The sequence below is a fragment of the Aythya ferina genome (assembly GCF_964211825.1).
Source record: "Aythya ferina genome assembly, chromosome: 16".
Lineage (NCBI taxonomy): Eukaryota > Metazoa > Chordata > Aves > Anseriformes > Anatidae > Aythya > Aythya ferina.
The window spans coordinates 7,706,938-7,728,051 of record NC_140315.1 but is presented as its reverse complement, the minus strand read 5'-3'; the positions used below and the strand labels follow the sequence as shown (position 1 = coordinate 7,728,051).

The 21,114-nt window shown below is 40.0% G+C and overlaps 2 protein-coding genes across 3 annotated transcripts in view; both read right to left on the bottom strand.

Moving 5' to 3' along the window:
• Positions 1-246: 246 nt before the first annotated feature.
• ZFP64 (ZFP64 zinc finger protein) lies at positions 247-10,555 on the bottom strand. Of its 2 annotated transcripts, none has more exons than XM_084537816.1 (6): positions 10,398-10,555; positions 9,791-10,030; positions 8,328-8,489; positions 7,055-7,117; positions 6,186-6,437; positions 247-2,281 (listed from the first exon to the last, which is right to left on the bottom strand). In XM_084537816.1, exons 1-6 carry the CDS (start codon positions 10,450-10,452, stop codon positions 981-983), a joined length of 2,073 nt encoding a protein of 690 aa, XP_084393942.1. In that variant the 5' UTR covers positions 10,453-10,555; the 3' UTR covers positions 247-980. The 2 variants fall into 2 exon arrangements, with proteins under 2 accessions (XP_084393942.1, XP_084393943.1); XM_084537817.1 differs by lacking the exon at positions 10,398-10,555 and adding an exon at positions 10,232-10,363.
• A 4,896-nt stretch (positions 10,556-15,451) lies between these two features.
• Positions 15,452-21,114, bottom strand: part of LOC311445542 (uncharacterized protein) — a 260,556-nt gene continuing 254,893 nt past the window's right edge. The window contains exons 13-15 of the mRNA XM_084537772.1: positions 19,838-19,888; positions 16,731-16,758; positions 15,452-16,296 (exon numbers count right to left, since the gene is read on the bottom strand). The gene's annotated coding sequence lies outside the window, so the exon portion shown is untranslated. The remainder of the gene's footprint in view (positions 16,297-16,730; positions 16,759-19,837; positions 19,889-21,114) is intronic.

The following is a 21,114-nucleotide window of genomic DNA, read 5'->3' as shown; positions in this document are numbered from 1 at the left end:
GTATAAAAATACAGCCCAGCATTCATTCATTAATTTACCAGTAAATGATGTGTGTGTCTATCTCATGATCCAATCTGAGTTAATGCTGGTGTTGCAAACCTCAGATTAGAATCTTTTTTTTAATTATTATTTTTAATTGAATGAATTCAATCTTTTCTTTTTTCCCCTTTAACTTGAAAAGAAAAGCACTAAAATGGAATGGACTTTTTCCACCCAAGCAACATCAAAATAAAAACAAAATTTAAGTAGTGTTTGTAAAAAATATATTTGTGGTTGTTTTGATTTTTAAAACACAGGTGCCTCTGACACAGATCACTGTGCCATATACATAATTTTTAATAGTGTTCTTGCTAACAAACTTTGTTATTACTGATGGACAAATTATTTTGTCTTCTAAAAACCATCACTTGGTCTTCTGCATCAGCATTACCAGATCAAGTGTCACATGCTACCCACTTCTACTAATATTAAGCAACAGGTCCCATGACCTTCAGAAGGGCTCCATTATTGATCTATAAGAAATGTCTACAACCAGCCAGGTTCAGTTAATCCATACATAGCATGTAATCAAAACAGACCTCACTTAAAAATATAGCTTGGAATGGCTTGGACTGTTGTCTTTTGTGTATACATGAAAGTCTGCGGTGAAGATAGTTCATCATAAGGTGAGGTTTTCTTATTTTTGCCAGCACAACGCAAGAATCCTAGTCCAGGAAGCATACTGCTTGGCAAAGCTTTCAATAGTTGCTTTGATGCTCAGATTTTATGAAGAACATAGCCTCTGATTTCAAAAGAAGCACAAATATACACAACCTCTTTGCCACGTACAAGGTGTATGTTTCCATGTACAGACACAAGCAGAATGCATATGTGGAAGATATTTGGCTTTGTGGGACAAATTCTGTATTCACCTATGTTCTATGCATTTCTGCTGAAATCACCAGTGCCTCCGAGGCTGAAATTTGTTAGTTACTTTGTGACTAATCTGGTATTGAGTCTGCTGGACAAAGCAAAGCTGTGTGTGCTCCACTTTGAATGATGGAGTAGGTCTGCTTAGGGGCTTCTGTGTGAGAAGATGAGGAGAAGATAGGAGGAGGGGGAGCTGAAGTGGACACTGTGATACTCTGACCTCCATCACTAACCACAGTCACTTCTGTTGCTCCTTCTTGTATCAAAGCATTAAGGCCTTCTAAGTCAGAGCAGCTGATTCCAGAGCTGGTGATGAAAGCTTGGTTTGCTGAAGCCTCATGACTGCTGACAGGTGCAGCAGGAATCAGAGTTTGATGTAAAGAACTTCCATCGGTTTGGTCATGGGTTGTCAGAAGAACTGCTGGTTGTGCCACAGGCACTGCTTCGCTTTGTGATATTGGAGGTGGAGGTGGTGCCAGCAAACTGACTTGGCCCAGCAGCTGCAAGCGGCTGTTGGCTGAGAGATCTTCCTGATTCTGGCTGATTAGTGTGGGGGGCACAACATTCACCGATGCAGCCTGAACTATGCTGTTATTCTGAGGGACCTGGTGACCCACTATGATCTTGACCCTTCCCTCGTTGTATGGAGAAACCTGAGCAGCCTGAATTGGGACCTGGAGGTGACTGACAGTAATCGGGGCACTGGTCTGTCGACTGGGATCCATCTGGAGCTGTAGAACAGCCAGCTCATTATTTTTAGATCCACCGTACATACTGTGCTGCTTCTTATGACTCCTAAGAGAGTCTTCTCGGACAAAGGAAGCATCACACAAATCACACTTAAATGCCTTCTTAGCATCTAATTTGGCAACTTGCCTAGAGCCACCTTGCTTTGGCCTATCTCCTTCCTTCTTCTCCACAGTTTGCTTCTTGGTCTTGACTTTGTCTCCATGAGCTTTCCTCACGTGAGTAGTCAGGTTGCTCCGCTGCTTGGTATCAAAGCTGCAGAATTCACATTTGAAAGGACGATCTTTGCAGTGAATTCGCTCATGCACTTTCAGAGCTGCCTTGTTGGAACAAGAGTAGTTGCACTCCGAGCACTTCACTGGCTGCTCAGGCTGATGAGTTCTTATGTGGTGTCGAAGGCTTGTTTTGTTTCCACACTGAAACTCACACTCTGGACACTTCAGCGTATTTTCCATGCTGTGTTTGATACGAATGTGTGATTTTAAGTTTCCTTTCATGGCGCACCGGACCTCACAGAACTCACATTTGTAAGGTTTCTCACCAGAATGCACACGCATGTGCCTCTTCAAGTCTGAGTTGATTTTAAATTTAGCAGGACACATCTGACACTGGAAAGGAGCATCTCCTGTCAACAAAAAGCACATTTCAATTAGAGATGAGACACCAAGATCCATTTTATTTCTGGGGAGACAAAAGCCCATAGTGAAACATGCACAGCCAACTTGTTGAAAATATGTTGGGAGTTTACAGGTATTTAGAACATGCAGAGGCACAGTATTTATCACCTGTTCTAACGTATCTGTGTGCTGACTTTCAAAGAGAATGCCTGCCCACACCTATAGTTTTTTTTTTCTTTCCATATTTAGATGTTCTTAATTTCTAGTTCACTTTGTAAAACTGTACAGTGTGCTCACAAAAAGCAACTGGAGTTTCTTTCTCATTTGTCCCCCTTTGGCAACAGTATGCCTCAACCAGCATTTAAAATTCATTAAAATAAACACTAACAGCTGCTATATTTTTAAAGTCTAAGAAATCAACAGAAACACATACACGTCTCAGGTCTACAGTACAAGATTTAAAGTGAGATTCCTAAGTTAACTTTAAGCCTAGGTAAGTTTCAGGCTACTGCAGAAACAGGCAAGTAATGGGCAACAACCTCACTGCTCAACCATACAGTCCTTATTGCCTTTCTTGTACTGACATTTATTCACATGGTGAGTTAAATTAGCTGACAAGAAAAGCTGGCCTGGTTTACTTTCAGGCCTGGTTAATTCCTTCCCCTGGCTCATGTGGTGCAGCACAAATGCTATTACTGGCACAGAAAGAGTAGTGAAAACTTTTGTCCAGAACATGGGGAGTTGTACGGACAGAAGTCCATATCTTGATGAGTGTCAGGTGGCTGCCAAACCACGGCGGTACTGCAGTTGTATAGAAACAGAAAAATCAGAGATATGTAAATGCAACTGCAAGATAGAAATGGCTGACTAATGAAACATGCATGCAAGTATGCACGAGTAAAACCACCACAGTGACTCCAGGGAAATGTGTTTATACAGAGAAATAACATGCAGCTTTTGTTTTTCCAGCGTTACAGCAACCGAGATACTTGCATCATACCTAATAATATACTACAGATTCAAGAAAATCTAGTATCTGTTTGTATTCATGCAGTATCAGTTCACATTCATGCAAACAGATACATAAAATATTCATAAATGCATAATTTTTATGAGAGCAATCCTGACCCAAAATCTATTTAACTGAAAGTTAGGTCAAATTCTTAACTGCTAAAGCATGAAAAATTAACGTACTCATCTGTAAGATCGTTAGTAGTCTGTTTATGTCAAGCCACCTACACAAATAACCATTTGAACAGCCTGAATCTAAGCCACTGTTTTGCATTTTCTTTATTTGCGGGCTTGTGTCATATGTATGGTCAAAATAAGCTGTACATCCATCAATTCATACAGTCAATTACAGCATAAAAAAAGGACTCTTTTCTGAAGTCATTGAAAAAGATCTAGAGCAAACAGGCCAATCCTATTGAAAAACATTCTTTACCTTTTTCTTTAAGGTAAAAATACATAGTTTTCTAAACTACTTGAGCATAAAGTTTAAAAGACTTATTTTGAAAGAGAAGAATTGTGCTCCTAAGTGCTAAGACATGCTTGGTGGAGGGAGGAGAAAGAGTATATTTGTTTAACAAGCTTTTTCTTCTTTAAGAAAACCACAAATAGCTATTTTATAAGTTAATATTTCATACAATACTTACAGCTATGACAATAGCTGTATAGTTTTGCATAATTTGCTTATCCAGCTACATATGTAACAGGTTTAGCTGCATATTTTTCATATCAAGTTGTGGCCTACTGTGCTAATCCATGTCTCTGTTTAATAATTGAGATACATAGTGTATTATCTATATTAAACACATTTTTATTAATGAAGATGCACTGTTTGCTCATCTGGTTTATTTTACAGTCGCAGCTGCATACTCTGCCATGAAATTTTTATCTACTTCACTGATGAAGGCATTGTATGTATTTCAATGGCTTAATTTTCACATACTGCATAGCACAGTAAGAAAAAGAATTAGTAATTTTATTGAATAGAGCAATGAACATTCTGTTTACTTTAAGAGTGGTTTATTACTTGTTTCTTTACATTTCTATTCATTTATTATTAACGCTGACAGAATCAAACAAAAAAAGAGTGTCTGATCCTGGAATTAAAATTAACAATTTTAATAGTATTTCTACTCAAATTAATAGGAAACAGCTCTTCAGATGACTAGTTCAAGTAACGTCATGTAGATGATGCGACTCTGAGCAATGTAAATTACATTCACCTCCTACAGAATGACTAATTTTATTGTAGTAAGGAATGTATTCTAGAAACCAGTCTTACTTTTCTCCTAAAATTGGCTGTGTGCATAACAGCTTTTTAACCTAAAAAGGATGAAATGATTACTGTCTAGAGTCTTGTGCCTCCTTTCAGTTAATCAAAAAAGCTTTTTTTTGAAAACAAAAAGAGGATTTAATTTCAGAGAAATGGAAGGGACGAGCAAAGTAAAGCCTTGCTTGAATTTCAGCATAACTTTGTTTGCTTAAGATGTAACAGAACAATTTGCTAAAAAGAAAGAAGGCAGCCTAAAACCCCTTTCCAACTATTGCAATATTTAATGGAACAAAAATCTAACTCTACTGGGAATGCGTGAGTGTCATCGTCCAGAGGTTGTCCCACAGCCAAATTCAGAGCATACCTGTCCATGTTCATAAATGCAAAGATACGCACACTCTTACATTACATGTAGAAAACTCAACACCATATTCTGTAACTGTTGTGTTTACTAACAGCTACCTTCTCATAACACCCTGTACTATTTTGACTGACCACCACATCTTCTTGTATAGCAACAGAAAGAGGGAAACTTGTAAAACAACTGCCTGATAATCCTGCCTGTTCCATCACAGCAGACTTGTGAAGTATAAAAGATTCTCTTCTGCTAGAGACAGATTGGTTTAACCCTCCCACCTTCACAATGCATAAGGGATTTATTTCTTTTATCTGTTTGAAATAAATCCCATCTTGCACACATCTGAACTAATGTTGTTTAGTACTTGAATTCCAAATCAGATGATGCAGGCTAGGTTCAAAGCTAATCTATTAATCAATGAACCATAACCACCTTGCAGCTAAAATTCACAGAACTAATCAAATATATAAAAGACAACACACAAACCTATACCTGGAGTAGGTGAAAAAGCAACCTATAGAGAAAATTGTACAAAGACAACTGTAGAGCAGTATCTTTACGGCAAAACTCTTATAGGAACAACCTCTAAGTCAGAAGTCTAATTAAAAGGAAACCAAACAAACAGTGTAAGTATAAAACAATACAATGTTTATAAGCCTGGGGGCTAAAATGTTTTATCCACAGAACAAATATGATATGGGAAAAATATAGTTCCAACTGATCATACTCCCCCATTAATGTCCATCAGCCTGAACGTGGAAGGCAACACAAAGAATGGTCAAAAAAGGTACAACTTAAGTTGCTAATTACTTGCAAGTTTACTAATGAGATTTAAATTAAATTACACATCTTAAGTTTCTGATGACACAACTAGTTTACTGTAATTTCAAAGTTCAAGAATAACTTCATTGTTTCTTAAATAGTGGACCAGACTTGAGAAACACAGATAACACCCTGGACACTCTCAAGGATCTATTTATTGATTCATTAGGTTCTATTGGTTTAAGAACATCTTAACAGGCAGTTCCAAAGTCAATTTAAAAGAACAACTACCAAGAGTCAGATCTGTCTTCCAATTGCTTCTAGGTGTTTTCAGAAGAGCTGTCTTGCCCTACTAGATTACATACCCAAGAGACTGAGAGAAGCCAGATGCCTAAACGCTTCTGAGAATTCAAGTAGGCACTTCCTGGCATCTTAACACCCTGTATACCTTTTTAAAATCCTCCAAATGGCTTCCAAACTTTTACAGATCTGAATTTTGGTATAAGCTCACCTGTGTGGGATCTGAGGTGTACAGTTAGCTGACTAGAGTTGCGGCTTGCATAAGGACAGATTTGGCATTTAAAAGGACGCTCATTGGAGTGAATGCGCTGGTGCTTGTTGAGACTGCTGCTATCAGCAGCTGCATAGTCACAGTGTTTACATTTGTAAGGCTTCACGCCAGTATGGGACCGCATGTGCATCTTCAGCTTATCTTTGCGACTAAAACATTTGTTACAAACATCACATTTATGGGGCTTGTCTCCTGAAAAACAAAACAAAACAAAACACGAACAGGAGACCATCAATACATGAAGAATTTTTGCATCACAAAGATATTACTAAATAACAAACAAGCAAACAAAAACCACTGAACACTTTCAAATACCAGTGTGGCTAGTTTTCAGAAACTGGATGTAGGATTTCAGCTGACAGCCAGTCAGCTAAGGCTCCAGAAGGCTACAAATGCAAGTGCAGAAAGTTGAGAAGACTTTTGGAATTGTCTCCCCTTAGAACTCTGAATTAGTGTTTTGGGGGATAGCACGTGAACTGTTGAAATAACTGTTAGATATCAAAGGCAATTTAACTTTGCGCACCGCCACACTGCACCCTGATAAACACATGGTCTGCATCTACGAAGTTTGACAGTGCCTTAACCTATGTAAAGTGCTCATGTTTCATAGCTGTGAGTGGTATGGCCCAGTTGCGCCATAGCTTACCAAACAAGGCAATTCCCTAGGCACTAAGAACTAAAACTCCAGTATATACACATACGTGTATAACTTATCTGATTTATCTGTAGATGTTATTTTGTAGGAAAACTCTTTAACAGGAAGCCAGAAAGGAAACCAACCAAAAATAAAATATAGCAACTATGTAAACCTGTGTGGGTTCGCAGATGACGTTCCATATCCTTCATACCATAGGAAGTCTTGAACTGGCAACCTGACAGTAGTAAAATTAAGAAAAGAACACCATTAAATTAATGGAAAATCTAACAAAACAACAATAACAATATACTATGATACTAGATGAGGCCCTGGGCAACCTGATATAGTGGGTGGCGTCCCTACCTGTGGCAGGGGGGTTGGAACTAGATGATCTTTAAGGTCCCTTCCAACCCGAGCCATTCTATGATTCTGGGCATTAGGTTTCTTCTCAATAAGATTTTCTTTAAAATTCACTATTTACAGAAAACAAATTCCCCATCTCATTTCCTTACAACTGCTTAAAACTGGCTTACCTATGAACTTTAGTTTTCTAATGCTTCCCCAGGGAGACAATTCCTCCTCTACATTTCCTTTTTCTGTAAGTCTTTCTATCAGCTTTGAAACAAAATCTCTGCACTCTCTGCCTAGGATTTGAGATGCATTTTAAAATACACAAGGGATGCAGAGGTAACTAATTAATTCCACGTATGATTTCAAGTTAGTGCTACTGGGAACTTAGTTAACAGCCCACCGTTCAGGAATTCTGCCCAAACAGAAAGTGTTACAGGTTTAAAGCGCAGAAATGAATGCCACACATTTTAAGTGTGTCTTTCAAGTGAAGGCAGGCTAGCAAAAAAGAGCCTGTAACTTCTGTCCCCATTAATGATCGCTACTCATCTACATGAGTGTCTCCACACATTTACTGCATATTGAATGATTTTTACTCACTAAGGTTTCCACATACTTTGGTTCAAACTATCATCATAGAATCATAGAATGGTTTGGGTAGAAGGGACCTTAAAGGTCATCTAGTTCCAACCCCCTGCCATGGGCAGGGACATCTTTATACACAAGCTAACTGATTAGAGACAAAGCATACAATGCAAAATGCACATATAATATTTTTTGCATGCAATAATAGCTGCTGGCAAAAAGGAAACCAGACTCTGCCCTTCAACAGCAATGGCTGTATGCACAGGCCAATGTCAATATGCAAACCCACTGGAGCATCACTAGGGTATGTCACTGTATAGGACCAAAGTCTAAGGACGTGCAAAATCAATAGCAAAACTACTACTGATGTCAGTGGTAGTATATTACACCCTTTGTTGGCTGCCCTCCAAGTTACATGCATCTTAAGTGCTTAAGACAGACACACCTACTTTGTATGTAACTATACCAATCCTATCAATGTTATAACGAAGACAACATAACCCACATCTTACCTGGATAGCAACAGTTTAGTTTCTTCTGTGTAAGTGAGGAAGTCGATTTTCTTGAACGTGCTTTTGGTGGTGTAGAGACAATAGCAGCAGTTGGAGGCTCACTGCTCTCGCTAGGCAGGTACGTTTGATAGCCATGTTCAAAAACAAACTCTGGTGCAGAAACTAAACACATAAAATAGTTCAGTTTGATAACATTAGCTTGTCCAGTCAGTAAAACCTTTCTAATTACTTTCCATCTCATTAACTACTCCTTTACTCTGTTTTCTTTTCCAGCAAGATTTTTCTTCCTGGCTTCTTATTAATATGGGGGAGTTGGAAAAAGAAAGGCATTTCTCTCCCTTGCTATCCTGCTATCAGATGAAAACTCTGTAAAGACCACATGAGCCATGCTGAGCTTCATATGACCCTACACAGGCCCACTTGTCTCCCTGTTTGAATACTATCTGACTGCACTGTTAAAACATTCTGCTTCTGAAGCCTGTCCAGGTCTTCCATTAATAAAGTTCTCTTTGGTTTTCAACACTGGCTGTGCTACAGCTCAAAGGAAAGGAAAAAAAAATATGGCTAATATTGTCAAAAAGGCATCATGTAAATAAATTAAAAAAGAATTAAAGAGTTCAGCCTCTTTCAACAATACTGTTTTTAACTATTACTCATAACGGGTAAAACTTTGTCAGGCAAAGTCGCAGCTTTTAAATCAATTAAATGTTACACCCCAAAAGGGCAGAAGGATGTAATTGCCCTCATTTTAAAGACGAGCAAATATGAAGCACAAGAGTGACTCATCCAAAACCCACACTGAGTTGAGGGATTATAATACAAAAATTCCTGGAAGCAAGCCCTGAATTCATTTTGCTTCACTACTCTTTCAGACTTGCTGTCCTAATCTATCTGTACAACTTTAAAAATCGAGTAATTCAAATTTTAGTAAAATCCCACACCAAGGTAAAACAAAACAATATACAGAAGGACAAATCTTCATACATTAAACAAAACTGTAGTTTTATTTACATGTTTGCAAGATCAGGACCTTACTTCAGCCTTCACATACACAGAAATTTTGAGTAATATTTTTTCTGCCAATTACTTGTGGGAGCAATGTTAGGGAATGCAGTGTTCTCACATAGAAGGGCCTGGATTAGAGCCCGACAGCAATTCTGAGTCTGTTTCTCATCAAAAGCACTCTTAAAAAATAAAATGCATAGCAATTTGATTACTTTTCCTAAGTATTGACAATTTTAATTAGTTTGCACAACTTGGTTATACAACGTTAGAGTTGTTGTAAGTGAACTTGTATCTGTTGCCACACCGAGGCTGCACACCGCTCGTTTTCTTCCTTCCTTTGCATAGATGTGACAACTAATGTGTGACCAGTTTGTTCACCTTAGTGTGATGGGGGCACATGTGCAGGGAGCAATGTAACGTTGCTTTGCACAAGCAAGTGCTTTGAAGCACTGTGATACCTGTGATGGTTTGGGTCTCCGAGGTGATGGTCCTGGCCGTGGTTTGTGCCTGTGTCGAGGGCACTGTTTCCTCTGACACAAACTGGACCGTGCTGGTGGCCCCAGCCGCCGCGCTTGTGAGCTGGCAACCGCTCTGCTTGTGCGCAACGAAGGCATCGAGGTTGTTGAACTGCTGCTTGCAGATGCCACAGATGTGGATGTCCGGGGTGAGCTCCACCAGCACCGTGGTGCCTCCTGGAACTGGAACGGCAGCAGAAGGGGCAGTGATTCTGTGATTCTATGATTCTAAGGAGACCGACACCGAGCGCCCGTGGCCCCCAGGGGCGGAGCTGCCCGCTGCGGCCCATGCCCATGCCCGCGGCCACGTTCCCCGCAGGCCCCGGGCCCCCTGGGGGGTCCCGCCCAGGCCCAGCCCGGGCCCCGCAGCCCCCGGGCGCTCACCCAGATTCCCGGGTTCCCCCCCAGCCATGTTCCCGGGCTCCTCCGCTCCCGCCTCGCTTCTTGCGCTACTCAGGTTTCGGGGCGTAGCCGGGCCCCGGTTCGAGCCGGCTTCCGCCTCGCGGGCCCCGGAGCGCGCATAACCCGCCCGGCGCGCTGCGCCACTTACACTGCACGGGGCCGGGGAAAGCCGGCGCCGCCCCCGCCCCGCCGCCGGGGTTCATGGCGGCAGCGAGCCCCGCACGCCGCCTCCGCCACCTGCCAAGGGCCTTATTACCGGCGGGGAACCTTCCCCCCGCGCTTCTCGGCGGCCGAGCGGCGGCGGATGTGGAGGGGCCGAGCATGCTCAGTGGAGGCGGCGAGGCTGCGGCTGCCCTCACCTGCCGCCGCGCTCAGGGCTCCACCATGTCACCCCCTCATAATACCGCCATGCTCGGCTCCTCGGGCTTTTCTTCAGCCCGACCGTTCCTGCTCCCCGTAACGGCCCGCATTGGCCTCATGAGCCCTGGCTCCGTGCCCTGATGAAGCCGCCAGTGAAGCCGTGGTGCTGAGGTGGCTGCGCTGCACAGCTGTGACTGTGAGGCAGAGGTAGCTCGTGTGAGCCAGCCCTACCTCCTGACGAGGCCGTTGTCCTGAGCCAGGCTTTTCTGTGTCTGTCAGGGCGTGTGTGAATTTGGAAACTTGAATTTTGAAATGAGCCAGGACAGGTGCTAGAATTACAGCTTGAGGTAGTCTTTAAGTTTTGGCTATCTCACTTCAGTCATGCGCCTAGTCACAGAAACTGAATATCCCGAGTTGGAAGGGACCTACAAGGATCACGAGCCCAAGTCCTGGATCCACACAGGACCACACAAAAATCAGGCCCTATGTCTGATAGTGTTGTCAAAATCATAGAATCATATCCTGAGTTGGAAGGGACCCACAAGGATCATCGTGTCCAACTCTTGGCTCTATAAAGGGTCTACCCAACAATTCAGAGCACATGGCAGAGCATAGTCCAAATGCTTCTTGAACTCCAACAGGCTTGGTGGCATGACTACATACCTGGGGGGCCTGTGACAATGCCACCCCCAAGTAAAAAACGTTTTCCTAACTCTAGGCCTGGCCCTCCCACCACAGCTCCGTGCCATTCCATCAGGAGGAAAGTGGGGACCCCCAGGGGTCGCTATTTGGGCTATCTTGTTTAATATCTTTATTGGTGACCTAAATGAGGGGATTGAGTGTACCCTCAGTAAGCTTGCAGACAACACTGAGTTGGGAGGTAGTGTTGATCTGCCTGACAGTAGGGTAGCCTCATTGCACTCTACAACGTCCTGAAGGGAGGTTTTGATGAGGAGGGGGGTCAGCCTCTTCTCTCAGATAACTAATGACAGGACTTGAGGAAATGACCACAAGTTGTGCCTGGGGAGATTTAGATTAGATAGCAGGAAAAACTTTTTCTCTCAAAGAGTGGTCAGGCACTGGAACGGCCTGCCCAGGGAAGTGGTGGTGTCACCATCCCTCGTGGTGCTCGAGAAGTGCCTAGATGAGGTGCTGTGAGATATGATTTAGTAGCCTAGTGGGTAGTATTGGTGATAGGATGGTTGGAATAGGTGGTCTGGTAGGCCCTTTCCAACTCTATGATTTTTGTCTGAGGGAGCAGTAGGCCGCCATGAGGCCTCTGTTCAGCCTGCTCTGCTCTGGGCTGAACAAACCAAGGGACCTCAGCTGCTCCTCATACATCCTCTCCTCTAGACCTTTCCCATCTGTATAGCCCTCCTTTGGGCACTCTCCAATAGTTTCGTGTCCTTCTTAAACTGTGTTGCCTCAAACTGCACACAATACTCAAAGTGAGGCCTCACCAACGCAGAGTAGAGTGAGGCAGTCACTTTCCTCGACTGGGTAGAAGTGTCCTGCTTTGTGCATAGTGTTAGTCATCATGCAAAACCATGTACTGCGAGATTGTTGATAGTTAGAACAACACTGCAGTAACTTCTGAGAATGGTTGGATGGTTACCATCGCAAAAAAGCTATCCTCCACTTCCACATGTCCTGTTTTACAGGCCGTTTGTCCTCCCCAGGCCCTCACCTGCCCTTCAGTCATGTTCACCACAAATCTCAAAGACAAACCTAACTTAATATCATTTATACAGCTCAATAAAAATCTGATGCCCACTGAATTTACTGGAAAACCTCTTCATTTGCATGGATTTCTGGATGTAGGCCTTAATGTCCATTACAGGCAGCCAGTGTTCTTTGTACTTAGGGCTGTAGAAAACTTTCCTCTAAAATGAGAGGAAATTTTTAGGGGGGTGGGGTGGGGATAGGGGTGGGGGTGGTGAAGGGGGGTGTTAACTTTTTTTTTTTTAATAATTATTATTTTATTTATTTATTCTATTTATTGTATTTTTATTTGAAGCGTGGTCTTTAGTGGTTCACTGCAACAAACTGGCTCAGCTGTTTTGGAGTGCCACATTATTGAGATGTTGCTTTGTCCTGTATTAAAAATGCAGTTATTCAAGGAAGACTCACTTCACTATATGTACACTAAGTAGAAAATGGAAATTTGGAAGGCAGGTAGCTTTTAGTTCAGGTAGATGTCTTTTGCTATTTAAATTTCACCAAGCTGAATGAAACAAAAAAAAAAAACAACATTTGCTTGTGGTCAGTAAAGGCTCAGTGCTTGGCAGCTGTAGTCTCTGATGGACACAATCCATCCAGGCATGCTTTACATCCAGTTCAGGCTTCTCATACCTTCAAACTTGGGTTAGACACGAATGTTTCTTCTGTGCTTTGTGTGCTCCATCTAGCAGCAGGGAGGAAAACACCTGGTGATAAGGGCATAAAGCTGCTGCAGGAGCAGGATGGACTAACAGGTGTAACCGAAGATCACGTAATACAAATGAAGATGTGGGGGAAAAAAAAAAAGTATTAATTCTGGTATTTCCTTGCGAGTTTGATTTTACTACTGAACAATTTTATAGCCGTGTGGATGTAACTGTGTAGACGTAAACATGTAATGAATACACATTCATTAATAAACTCAAAATAGTTTGCACAGGCACTGAACATACCCAGAATTTCAGATGCCAGTTCATATTACAGTTGAAGTTTTATTTTCCTGGGAAAGCGGCGTCTGCTTGACATTTCCGTTGACCCATTTTGCCAAAACAATATAGCACAGACATGGGATTGTTAGGGGCCAAGATAAGACACAAAAGGTGATAATCCTAGTTCCGGCCTTTGAAACCTGCTAACTGTGTTTAATAGCACATTATAGCGCTGGATGCAAAGATCAAATTTATCTCAGTTCAAGACCTTGCGTATATTTTAATCAAAATTCAGATTTAAATTTTGATAAATACATTAAAATACTAAAGAAAAAGGAAGACAAATGAATACCACACAATGCGTATTGAACATGGAACATGCAGCTTCAAAATTTATTCAGAATCACCTTCTCCCTGAAATAATAAAAATTAAGGAGTTTACATTGGTTCAGGAAATACAGATGGTTTTATGATAGCATGGCTACACAGCCAGTACCTGCAAAGTATACCACAGAAATAGGAATCTGGTCAGTGCTGATGAGTCTGTTTTGGGAGTATATCCAAAAGAAATCACAGCTTTGAGTAAGATCAATCAACCTGAATCTATTTTTCCACAGTATATATAGAGCCGTAGAACTGAAAGCTGAATTTTAACTCATTTTGCTGTTTTTTTCCAGAACACCATAACCCATTTCCAAAGCTGACAGAGCAACTGCCTGTCTGTCTATCCACCAATTATAGTTGCAGTCACAGGTGTATTTCAGAGTATAGCATAACTTATTTTAATCTGTTTCTCCCTTGGTTTAATGCCTTTTCATTAGAATACAAGCCTGCTTGACTTGATTAGAAAAGAATAGTCATTGTGTTTTGTTAAAAGTGAATTTTCACTTATCGAAGGACCTGTAATGACAGTTAGGCAGTCTATGTGCCCCCTTTTGATTGCCAGAACAAATACAGCAGGGTAAGAGCATTACAGCTCTACTCACTGATGTACTTGCTGTTTCAGACTGGGTGTCAGGGTAACAATATTTAATTGATACGTGAATGATCTGAGGTTACACTACATTCAGATACGAATGACTGCATGTCTGGTGTGTTACCACCTCTTTTAGAAGCATTTGCTTCGTTATTCCATCGGACACTTGAAGAAATGTGTTAACTTAAAGGAAAGGATTCAGAGCTAAATATACTGCTAACTGGCATCTGGAAGAGGAATTCCCTCCACCCCCTTCCACCATTCTTTCCAGCTATTTTGTAGAAAGTGCTTGGTCAGTAGCAAAGCAAACTGCTTAGTTCCCCGTGTTGGCAAGGGCTGAAGGCAATTGGAAGCGTTCAGTCTTGGACTGCTTGTGCATTGTTCTTCCCATCTCTGGTATTTCCCAGAATGCTGCAAATACAGCTTGGCTGGGAATTTTCTGACATTTTTTTTCAGCAGGGGAAGAGGAGATGTGGCCAAATGAACACTTTCCATACAGCCATTAGAATTCTGGTGATATCTGGGAAGAGTTGGGAAGAGTTTTTCAGGTCCATACAGTTATGTGAGGTTAAAAGTAGAGGGGGACAGTCACACGCACAAGAATAACCAGTAGCTTGCCATGCTGGTGCATGTGGTTCAAGTCCTTCACCTTTTTTTCCCTTAGGGTAATACTAACTGTCAAGTCACTTCTCTTTGGCCTTTGTTTTGCTATTGTTTTACCTGTACAGGTAGAAGAAGGAGGAGAAAACAACAAACAAACAACAGTCAATAGGCATTGATGAACATAATACAGACTGTGAAATATTAAAAAAAAAAAAACAACTGATTTTTCCAAATAACATCTACCATCTGATCCACTGCTATTTACAAAGAACTCCTGACATGTGGCACCTGCAAATATAATTCTGTAAGGACCCACCTCTAAAGATACTGGACTGACACCTCATCTCATAATGCCTTCACAGTGAAATGTTCTCAGAAGCCCATGTGGTTGTGCATACCGTGACTTGCAGAGATACCAGTTATCTACTGCACATTTACACTGAGAGCTTTTTGAGGCTGGCACTGCTCACTGCCTTGTGTTTCAGCAGTACTTAGCCCAATAAAGGCTCGATTCAGGCTTTGGCATGAACATGGAAAGCATCATTATTATCTTATTAATAACTAATAACACTTACAGATCAGGACTTTATTGAACGATGTTCTGGACAGAGTTTTCCTTTCACTGGATGAGGATTGATGTCTGGGAGTATAACATTGTGCTGAGCACTTGAGTCATCGAGCAGAGCTCAGCTGAGATCACACTTGACACTATTTCCAGCCTTTAAGGCATAAATCAGTATGCATGTGTAATCTTCGTCACCCTTAACCTGACTGAAATGAAAATACTGCACTGCTTGAGGCTGCCTACAAGTGCAGTGCAAGCAAACAAGGCCCGGAAAAGACAAATGTCAATCATGAGAGAAAAAGAAAAAATCAGACAGAGGCGCAAAAAAGTCAGGCCTCATCAGAGACTCTGAGACAGGCATTTCTGGGCACTGCGTTGGACAGATATGGCCTGAACACTCTCCTGGAGACAGACATTTATGTACGACAAGAAATGTGTAGACTTCTACCTTCACACAGTGTTTCCATCCAGCCCCCTGTCGTCTGAGATCACACAGGGGCAACGTATCCTACCTTCCAAGCTCAGAGAAAAAGAAAAACCCTAACTTACTGAAGTAATGGGAAGACAGCTATCAGTTGAGCTAGACAGGAGAGAAATAGAGAAAGCCCTTTAAAATACTACACCATTTATTGTTTCATTTGCCTTTCACACAGGCTGCCGGAGAATAGTTTTAAAAGAAAAAAAACCCAACAACAAAAAACAAGACACAATAGAAAGCAGAGGTATAAAAAGTATAAACAACGGACAACATACCAATAAGATGTGAAAAAACCCCAACAGTATTGCAAGAAAAGAATATAAACTTGGTTCTAAGCTTGCGGTCACTGAAGAGGGAAAGCTTATCTCTCTTGAAGGCCATGGTGCAAAAACATCGCAAGTGAGATTGGAATGTGGCCTAGGGGACAGATGAAAAAATAAATGTAAATTGTAATTAAAAATTTTGGACATGGAAGATGGAGACAAATGAAGGGTGGATTTAGAGAAAACAAAACAAAACTAAAAACAAGCAAAAAAACCCCCAGCCAATTAAAATAACTTAAAGATTCAAAAACCAATTTTTAGCATTTCATAATTATATTGATGGATAATGACATACACAGCAACATAAATCCACTGAGCTCAAATTAATTATGTTAAAATAATAGGTAATCTGTCTCTGTGTTGATAACATAATTATGATGATGTTTTTCAAATGTTTTAAAATAATGTCATTTCAACTCATAATGCATAGTAGGTATTTTGCTGTTTAACGTATTAGCTATTTATACAATATTTTCAATGTCATTGCTTGCCTCTACAATAAATAAAGTCTAAATAATCAGCTCGTACCTTAAGATATTTCTTACTGCTGTAGGAGCTGTAAAATAAGTCAAAATGAAAATATTATTCACCGAAATAGCACATTGACAACTGTGATTAAGCCTCAATTGAATCCTGTAGCAAAACAGAAATACATTTTTATGTTGAGATGTCTAATTAGTCTTTGTCAGAAACCAGACCTAAATTCACACAGGGAAAATTTTAAGGGTTTTATGGGGTTAACCATACAACTGCATTTCAACATCTGTCCCACAGTGGAAGATACACAGCTCTGATCAGAAAAAGTTAGCTGTATTGTTTCAGTATTGAATTCAGTTTCTCAGGGAACTTATGATTATCTGCAGTTGCTTCTCAGCATAACTTGTCTGTTTCCTATGCCTGGCAGCCTTGGTTTGCACAAGCTCCTTGTTCAGATGCCGTGTGCACAATGGATGTGTAGCAGGGTGCAAGAACAAATGACCAGTTGCATCAGTGGATGTATACTTAAGCTGGGTGCATGGACAGCCTTTGGTGGCCTGGGTTTTCCGGGTTTTAGTGTGTGAAAACACTGTTCTGATATCCGGCTCTGATTATCCTTAAGGAAATGTTTTGTGCCACCTTTTTTTTTTTTTTTTTTTTTTTTTTTTTTCCCCTGAGAGTTGCATAGACATGAGGTTTTTGCTGATTTGGAGTATCCCTAAACTATTCTACAACTGAAACTATTTATTTATTTTCAAAATCTATTATATGTAATTCAATTTTTTCTTTGCAAGACATTTCTGGCAGTACTTGCCTTTCCTTCCTGTACCTCTCATCTCTTTACATTTCTCTTTTTTTTTTTTTTTTTTTTTTTTTTTTTTTTTCTTAATACAAATTGTTTTTTATCATCCTCTGAACAAACTTTTAAAGCAAACTTAAGTTATTATGGTGATGCATATGTCACATCTGAAAATAAACTAGTTAATTTGTGGAATTTATTTCAGCATATTCTGTACAAATATAAAAGTATAGTAAAACTCCACTGGGATAAACATGATAACAAATAAATGCAGAATCTAAGATTGTACAGCTCCAGTCTAATATTTAGTCATTTTTATTATTATATTTGGGTTAAAAATGGAAAGCAACACCAGCAGAGGGACTCCCTTGATACTCAGTGGAGTTTTGCCTGCTCCCTAACAGGGCATAGAGGTAATTTTATTCTAGAAGCTTTTGAATGCTTTACAAGTAATAGAAACCAAGTGGGAAAAGCATATTCCATATTTTACTTCTGACATTCTCATAGAAAAGAATATATAAAAAAAATTAAAGATTCAAAATACTTGCCTGTGATTCAGTACCTAAAGACTTTCTGGTGTTTTTCAGAATTCCCTTGAGACCTATAAATGCTTCTGAGCTAGAAGTACCCATTGTAGCTATAGTCACTTATGCCACTTTATCAAACTAACGAGCCATTGAGTGATGCTATTCCCAGGTTCAACTCTACTGGGGAGGGAAAGTAGAAAACAAAACTGAAATTTAGACAGGATGGAATTCCTAAGAGCCAGGACAACTAGAATTTATTAATTCATAGACTCCAAAGCTTACCAAAAATAATAATCTTCTTTCAGTTTTTGTCTATAAATCTTGCCATCTTTCACAAAGTCTGTGCATATAGAAAAGACCGCAGAATTTCAGTACAGGCAATGCCTATCAATTTGCACAAAAACCACCTTTACTGTGTTTCCTCTTCTCACAACCACACTTCGCGCAAAGGGAAAGAGGAATGTTTTACTGTCAGATGACAGGAGGAAGAACTTCTGCTTAAATCGTAGCTAGTAAAGATAAACCTTTCCAACTTCTAAATTAAAAATTTATTCAGCTAGATTAGCTGATTACAGATAAAACAAAATAAAATTCCTTTTGTATTGCATAATTATACATCATTGATTAAAATCATGTGACTTGGGCATTGGAACTACAGCTCCTGACAACTGCAAGTTTTTCTTACAGGAGAAGTCTTTTCAGAGTTTAACAGGATTGTCCAAATGAGCAAGAGCTAAGTTTCTTTCTACTTTATTGTAGATTAGTTTTTGATTTTGTTAGAACAATAAACAAAATATATAATACTCTTTGCATGCAAATTTTAATTAACTTGGCCATCACACTGAAAGACACTGTGACCCCCAAATACTCCTTGTTATTTTACAATGCCTTGGAGGACAATGAAGCTAGGAAATTTTATCTACAAATCTGTAGATATCAAGGTATTTAGCTTGTTCAGTCCTGATGCAAGAACAAAACAAAATAAAAAATTCTTCTGAAAGAAGCCTTTAGCCTGGTGTTTATCATGTCACAAGATGTACTTTTTTTTTTTTTTTTTTTTTTTTTTTTTCTCTTTCAGACACTGAAAATACCATGAAGAGGGTAACAAATGTGAGGAGTAACATTTTAGGTTATTTTAGAATAACATCTGCATGCAAAAATCACAGCTAGGGAAATATTTTCTGACTTCAACTATTACTTGTTTTCAGTTCACAATTATATCTCCCTCTATCGTGGTAATATTCCCCATGGTCATATGTGTTTTCTTTCTAGGAATCCTGTAACAAATTCATTCATCTATTATCAGGCTTCATGAATTTCAGAGAGTGTGACAACATATTCATTGATGGCAACATTTAAATTTGCATTGGAAACCTGAACTTAATAATTAAATTTATTCAGTAAGATACCAGAAAGATAAGAGCATCTTCCTGAAGAAGGAAGAATATCAGATACATAAAGCAAGTTGCTCATAAAGAATTACAGACTAAAATGCAGCTCCACAAACTATTTTCAAAACATATATTCTGAAAATAAAAAAAAAGTGTTTTATGATAAGTTCAGAAATAGAGAAAAATGAACATTCTGTTGGATACATAAACTTATTAGCCCAGATCTGTTGTGTGACCTGTCTGAAAGGTCTTACAGTAAAGATAAAACTAATGAAAATGAACCTTTCATAACTGTAATCAACTTTTGAATCAAATTTGAGTCTGTTTCCATCCAGTTTTCATGTTTTAATAGAAAACATACGGAAAAATAAAAGTATAGTAATATTTTTCTTGTGTTTTCCTTGGAAAGTCGAATATAAAAGGAGAGGTACAGCTTCTTACCTTCTCTCCCTTTCTCCTTTAGGACCAGCATAGCTCTTAAAACTGCGAAATCTGTGTATGTGAGAAAACATTTTGTAAGGATGGTATTGTCCGCAAGAGGGTGCTATTTGGTTGTATTTGTATTTTTTTTCTCTGTTTATATGGAATGAGTGATACTATTGAGTATACTTTGAAATCTCCTTCCACACATTATTTTATTTTAGGCTCATTAGTGTGAAATTCCATTTTAAATAGCATAGTCTAGCCCTGAAAACTTCAATGCCAGCATAAATTCTTGCTCATCTATATTAGGCAGAACACCTAACAAGTTTAAATTCCAAGGGTCCTTTGTGTCTCTTAACTAGTTGCTACCTATATCTTATGATATAAAGGTAACATCAGGTAATATAGTTGCTCTTCCCTGGGGTTTTAATAAAATTCTCATGAAAATGAGATGAACGTCTAGCAAAACTGTGAATGCTCACAAAGAAAAAAAATCTCTGAAAAACAAGCAAAAAAATACAAATATGCTGCACACTGGACTTAGCAATTTTTCAATTTATAACAGCTTGATTATCATTATTGAATTAATGATCTCCTCCTCCTTGGAGATGAATATGCTTAGCTGCATTTTGCATATAATGGGAAACCAAGGCAAAAGGGACTTAGCAGCGGGGCCGAGGCTGTAGGCGAATGGCCTCCTGCTTTAGATCCAGCTGTCAAAGATGTTGCCATTTTCAGGTCTTTGTCACTGCTCCCCACAGAGGGTATTTCTACCTCCACCAGCTTATAACAGAGCAGAAATCATAAACACTCCCTGCTGTGTTTCAGCTTGCATGTTTGTGTGGCTAGCCTTTGCTCACTTGGTTCAGTTCTGGGGGAAGGGGTTAGGAAACATGATGGCCGCAGTGACACCTGTCTGCCAGGCCCGTGTAGGCCTTTCCACTCAAATGGCTGCTTCGAAGCACGATTTTTGCTTCTGCCCACACAGCCACAGCTCAGATAAGAAGATGAGGACTATCAGGCACACCAGCTTATGATATCCTATAGCAATTACTTAATAATGGGTCCTTGGAGAGATTAGGGCCTACCCCTGGCTTCTAGCCCCATTGCAGTGACTAGGGAGGGAAGGAGGTAACATCTTCTCCACTGCTCATACCTGTTCATCTGTCTTCTTCTCCACATACTCAAATTGGCAATCAATTCAAGGCAATCAATTAAAAAGTTTGATGGGGGAAGCATAAAACATATTCTAATGTTGGCCTTCTAACCCAGAACTCCCAAGTCATTCTTCTGAC